The sequence below is a fragment of the Puntigrus tetrazona genome, chromosome 1 (assembly GCF_018831695.1).
Source record: "Puntigrus tetrazona isolate hp1 chromosome 1, ASM1883169v1, whole genome shotgun sequence".
In the NCBI taxonomy this organism is placed as follows: Eukaryota; Metazoa; Chordata; class Actinopteri; order Cypriniformes; family Cyprinidae; genus Puntigrus; species Puntigrus tetrazona.
In genome coordinates, this window is record NC_056699.1 from 4735986 (window position 1) to 4741985 (window position 6000).

The 6000-nt window shown below is 41.2% G+C and overlaps 1 protein-coding gene across 2 annotated transcripts in view; it reads right to left on the reverse strand.

The window, feature by feature from the left end:
- Positions 1-3475, reverse strand: part of nrp2a (neuropilin 2a) — a 65772-nt gene extending 62297 nt beyond the window's left edge. Inside the window, exon 1 of one of the 2 annotated variants that reach the window (XM_043240460.1) lies at positions 2750-3474. In XM_043240460.1, coding sequence (XP_043096395.1) covers positions 2750-2822 — 73 coding nt within the window. In that variant the 5' untranslated portion in view covers positions 2823-3474. Of the gene's footprint in view, positions 1-2749 lie in introns of both variants that reach the window. The other variant, XM_043240468.1, reaches the window with a different exon arrangement.
- Positions 3476-6000: the final 2525 nt, after the last annotated feature.

Genomic DNA, 6000 nt, shown 5'->3' on the forward strand with positions numbered 1-6000 from the left:
TTTACCTGGCAGATGATAAAATAAGTAAAATCATCCTACATAGGGACCGCAAATAATGGAAGGATGTTTTTTATCGGTATGTATAAACAAAAAAATCCTAGCAAAGCATCCTAAACCGCATATCAACACCCTGGCAATCATCCATTACATCCTAGCATAATGACAGCTCAAAAACAGCAAAATGCAGTTATTTTCCAAAAACAAGGTGAAATATAATAGATTTCCACCAGTTACAGGTTCCTTAAACGTAAAATACCCAGTAAACATGCAATTGCAAACAGGCCGCCTCTTTAATTAAAAGTTATCTGAGAAGCATTCGTTGAGAAGTCTCCAGAGTTAAGGGTATTGTTTGACCAAATGTAAATAGGCACAAATAGAGAGGCAGGTGAAAATTGTGTTGGTTTTTTTTCAATTAACAGAAAATCTGCCACTGCAAGGACAGCCCGATATCGTTCTATGTGGGTCAATGTGTCACTTTTTGGCCAGGACAACGCTGAGAAAGGCCCCTAAAGGCATGGATCTCACACAAGAGACGCTGTGTCTTTGTTGTCCATAATTCAGTGCATTGTGTTGTGCTTGTTGCAGTCGAGGCTGCTCTGGGAGAGGGGCGTTACAGGAGTACCTACGACGGCGCTGCATGTGTACGCTTTCAGGCTGCGGTCCAAATGGGTTTTTCCAACACCCGACCTTAAAATAATGGTGTAATTGTCTGCAACAAGATAGGGGTTTGCAAATCAAAACTGTTTACGCAAATCACCCCTAGAGTAAACATGAAAACAATTATCAAAATGTAATTGCAGGCGTTGCTAATAATCGCAGAAAGTAAACAACGTTGTAAAATGCCACGTCTATTCACCTGCTTCAAACAGCGCAAGCCCAGCTTTTCCAAAGCTGCTTCAGACCCTAGCCAATCCAAAGTGGTTATTCCTTAGAAGTAGCCTAATATGATTTGCAATGTCACTGTACCCTTAAGCCAGCTGCTCCAATGATGAGAGTTTTTAGCCTATCTGTCAAGAGCAATAATGCAACAATGGCACAGAGCCTAAATCAAGCCACAGTGTCGTGCATAAGCAAGCGTAGGCTTCATTCATTCGCAGCTGCAACTTTTAATCTTTGGAAGTCCCTTCGCCACTAATTCTAGCTGCTTCATCATTTTGGGTTTCTACCTGTTGGTGGGAAACTGCAGGTGCTGCTAAATAAATGCATGCTCTTTGAGAGGACTAGGGCATGGAGACTAGCTACTGTAAACTGCACAAAACACCGTCACATATAGTTATTATTATCTAACCTAAGAGGTTTTGAGCCAGACGACGGATTGCTCGTTTTCACTTAATACAGGCTAGCTGCAAACGTTAAAATGAACGATGCATTGTTGACGGTATCTGCGAAAACAATCTCCCGTGGAAACTTGGTCGACATTGTGTTGCTGCAGCCTTATCACTTCTGCTTATTCGAAAGCTTCTAATGAACCATTGTTTTGTTACTCCGGGAGAAATGGGCGAAGCGGGTCGCACTTAACACTAATATATTATGCGTGTTTTGCACGCGCGCTCTGAAGTCCCCTCGCGCCGTGGCTCCGTTTCCCGGTAAAACCCCTTCAGAAGACCGACCATGCCCGAGCACAGGCACGTTTCGAGAAGAGGGCAACGACTGCCACTGTCAAACATACATGCAAACACCTCCGGGTCGACTTTTTAAAGTAAATTTCATCTGCTGAGGCCGTAGCAGTGTTCGTGATGTAACGATAGTTTTGTAGTCTTTTCATCGTTGCAATGTGTAGCCCATTCCTGTTCGACACTACACTGACCGCTTTTCTGATTTAGCACTAAATCCATATCGTTCTGCATAAACATCGACTACGGCGGTATATTTTGAGGTAGCTCCCTTGGAATACATGAATGGGCTATCATGATCATTCAGGGGAATACTATAGGCTATAACTCTCCCACGATCTCGTCAGAAGCGCAAGAAACTTAACATAAGGGTTAAGTGAGATGCACCCTGCGAGACCCTAAAATCAAGTCCTGATATTTTCTGGAAGTCCTGATATTTTCATGCTCTGGTTTCTGCTGTGCTCTCTCGGTTTATATAAAGACTGCATCTACACGGTTCTTCATAGAAAATGTTCTTTATGTTTAAACTACATGCTTTTATATCTACATAGAACTTTTGTTATCCGATTAGCCTTTAATGTTGAAATAGGAACCTTCATTTTTAAGTTTTTAGTTACTTTTTATGATCGCACACGGCATGCATTACACCCCGGTTTGGTCTGGAAACCCTAAGCTGCCCAGATAAGTCAAAATGTGGAAATCGGAACATTTATTCCATGCTTTTTAGTTACTTTTTATGATCACATGTGACACGCATTACACCCCACTTTGTTCTGGAAGCCGTAAGTTGTCCAGATAAGTCAGAATGTTTCTGTTTCACCAAAATAATAATACTAATAATAAATGCAACGTCTCAGCAAAGCACTTAAGGATGTGAAACTGCCGGGTTTCACATTTATTTGCGTGGCTGCCAATTATTCGATAGAAATCTGCTGCTTTTCTCGACTAAATCGAACCAGAAGCTCTCGTTTTCTCGGCACGGTTTGCCTGGACAGCAGAAACACGCGTCGCTTCGCCAGGAGAGAAATCTGTTTGCCATTTGCGGATAGCCTCACTGGATGGGAATTTAGACGCGCGGATACCGTTATGAAAGCTAAAGAAAAAAAAAAGAGAGAGAGAGAGACAAACAAACTTACTTTCTGTTGCGCCGACTTTCAGAACGAAGCAAAAAATAAACGCAATCCCTTGGTGAGATACCCAGAAATCCATCTTCCCAAAAATTGCGCTGCCTTGAAGAAGTGACCTGTATTCAACTAGTGATCTTCTTCGAGAAGCACGCGCCGGTGATACAGAATGAGAAAAGAACAGAAAGCAAGCCTTTTTGTCTTTACGCTGATCAGAATTTCATATTCAAACGCAGTTCTGAGCCAATTGCGCACAGCTAATGCGAACTGTGCATAACATGATCTGTTTCATACACTCATAAAGTCACGCTTTGTCCTAACACAGCCGGCTTTTCCCGCAAATAACACTAAATTAGAGGTCTTCAACTGTATTCCGTTATAAAGCCGTCGCGGATTTGCATGCGTTATTGCGCTCCATTGCCTTATTGGTCTCCGATGGTTTGATAGAGGTTTCCGCAGGGATCTCTCCCTTAATCGTCCGCTTAAAACACGCTGCCCTCCTGGTTTAAATGTTCTGATATCTTCTTGCTCTCGCGAGTCATTCAGTCGTACTCGGGAGGCACCAAGTTTTGTCCAAACTGCCGGGCAGGATTGGAATTGCGTTGCGCACAGAAGCGTGTTGTAGCGCACTGCTGTGCTCGCGCGGAGCTGTGGTAGCGCGTGTGGATGTGCGGGAGAGCGCGAGCGTGTGTGTGTGTGTGTGCGTGTGTGTGTGTGTGTGTGTGAGCCAGTATGTGTGTAATAGCATTTCTGAGCGGCGCAGCTATCGCATTACACTGAGCTTTCTTGGCCCGCCTCCCCTCAGTCACTGATTAGAGAACATCTCTCTCTCTCTCTCTCTCTCTCTCTCTCTCTCTCTCTCTCTCTCTCTTTCTCTGTCGGAGCGTTGAGAAGTCCGATTCGTTTGAGCGAGTCGGTTCGTTCAATGAACAGATCCGTAGAATCGGCCATCGTTCAAAGGTTACCACGAAAGTTAGCTTAATCGTTTAAATAAGCACGAGCATTAAAAAGCGACCCATTCAAAAAAAAAAAAAAACAAATAAACCCAGTAGTGGATGATCCACATTTCTCTCGCGTTTTAAAACTTAGAGGCAGATTCGTTGTAGCGATTCGGTTCGTTTCAGTCTACCTATTCATTAATTTGGTCATCGTTTAAAAGTTAACAGAAGTTGCATTCAAATGAGTCCTTAGTAGATTCGTTTCAAAATGAAGGATTGCGAATCATTCCTGTTTCCTAAGCTAAATGCATTTTGCTAAATTGTGAGAGGCGGTTCGTTTCAATGAAAAGATCCATTGAATCAGTCGCTTAAAAGATACAATTAGCTCGCGTTTAAGACTGTTATTATCTGTAGTGTTGGTAGTAGGAGAATAAATGTAAACGGTAAAAGTCATTTCTTAAAACAGCTTTTTTTATGTTTAACCATCCCTCTCTCGCGCGCGCGCGCGCGTTCTCGGTTTTGACAGTCCGATTCATTACAGCGAATCACTTTCAATGAAGTAGTTCAAAAATGACTAATCGGTTAGGTCATTATGCAAAAACATCTGCCGAATGCAACCGACCAATCAGAAGCTCCAAATAGCCATGTGATTATCACTATGTTTTCGTACAAGATTGTGTCAATGTTCTCACTAAAAGAGTCGTGTGACATTCAAATGTAGCTATAACCGTTTCAAACAATGATTCATTTGTGAATAAAACATCAGCACTCGTTTTCTCTCTCATTCTCGCGCACGCACTTGTGTTCCTCATCAGTTGCCAGTAACTCAGGCTCACACACACACACACACACACACACACACACACACACACACACACACACACACACACACACACACACACACACACACACAGACAGACTCAAAGCTACAGCGCATGTTATTTTTGGATTTTGACTGGCCTTCCTCTCTAGCAATAATACACAGCCTGAAATGCAATTAACTTTCAAGATATCACATCATATGATGAAACCATGATAAATCATACAAATTCCAGTTCACCTTTCTAGGAAGGTGGCTTGCACGCAAGGCAAATGCAAAGATCATAGTCTTGCCCACGTGCGTAGCAATGGTCATAGTGATACGAGGCAAGGTGTGCAATGCACAATTACATGAGGCAATGTGTGGCAATGTTTATTTCATGTTTTGCCATAGCTCCGAAATCTGAAGTCATTGCGTGATTTGACCTCCAGGGGGACAGACCTGACCACAGGACCTGAACAACATGGGTCGTCAAGGGCAGAGCAGGAGCATAGCCAGAACTGTCGACCTTCACAGCAGTTGGACTAGATTAATGTCTGGTGCATAGCCATTCCTTCCTGATGAACTAACATTTCACGGTTTCTCATTTCAAAAAAATCTCATCTGTTTAGTCTGTTAAAGGATACACTGAGGATTTTGTTTTTCTTTGACATTACTCATAATGCCCGTGTTCGCAAGAGCATATAACATACTGCTCTTATTAATTTTGCATGTAATAAGAGCGGTATCAGAGCATTACCAGAAAAGTTCAGAAATATTAGCGGAAAAGTTGACTTTTTAATGTTTTTTAGTCTTTTATGCTTAGCAAAGTACAGTAATGCATTTAAAATGCATGCTAATAAAATAAAATATACAGCTTTAATTATTGTTTAACCCCCTACAATTAATTATTATATAAAATAATGTGTTACGTGTGCTATAATTCTCTTTTATAAATCATGGAAATACTGGTAATATAAATAATACAATTTTATTGCATATAAATTATTTGGTTTGGTAAAATGTTTTATTATTATAATTATTATTCATTGTCTTTTGTTCTTACCAAATTTTTTGTAACATTATAAATGTCTTAATTGACAATAATTCATAATAATCTTAAAAAATAACAATAACCCCAAACTTCCCCTTCCAGTGTGACAACTGAACCGAAATTAATTACAGCAGTGATCTTTATGACTGATTACTTGAGTCAAAAGTTAGGATTCGAGCTGAATTATACATGCAATTTCATTTCACAGATGATTACTGAACGCCGCTCACGTGCAACATGACGAGATCATGAAACTTAAATATTTTCTTTAAAAGAAGCATACAGTGAAGAATTCGGTGACTTCATGTTCCACACTAAAGCCACGACATGCATGTCTTTTATGCAGACCACACAGTTTTAAGGATTTTAGGTGTGTTTCTGTGCCCGTTGGCACGGACTAGATGAGAACTGTAATCTAAGGCTGAAATGTCGTATGTTTCTGGACCGGCGGCCACAGAACAGAACCACCCCA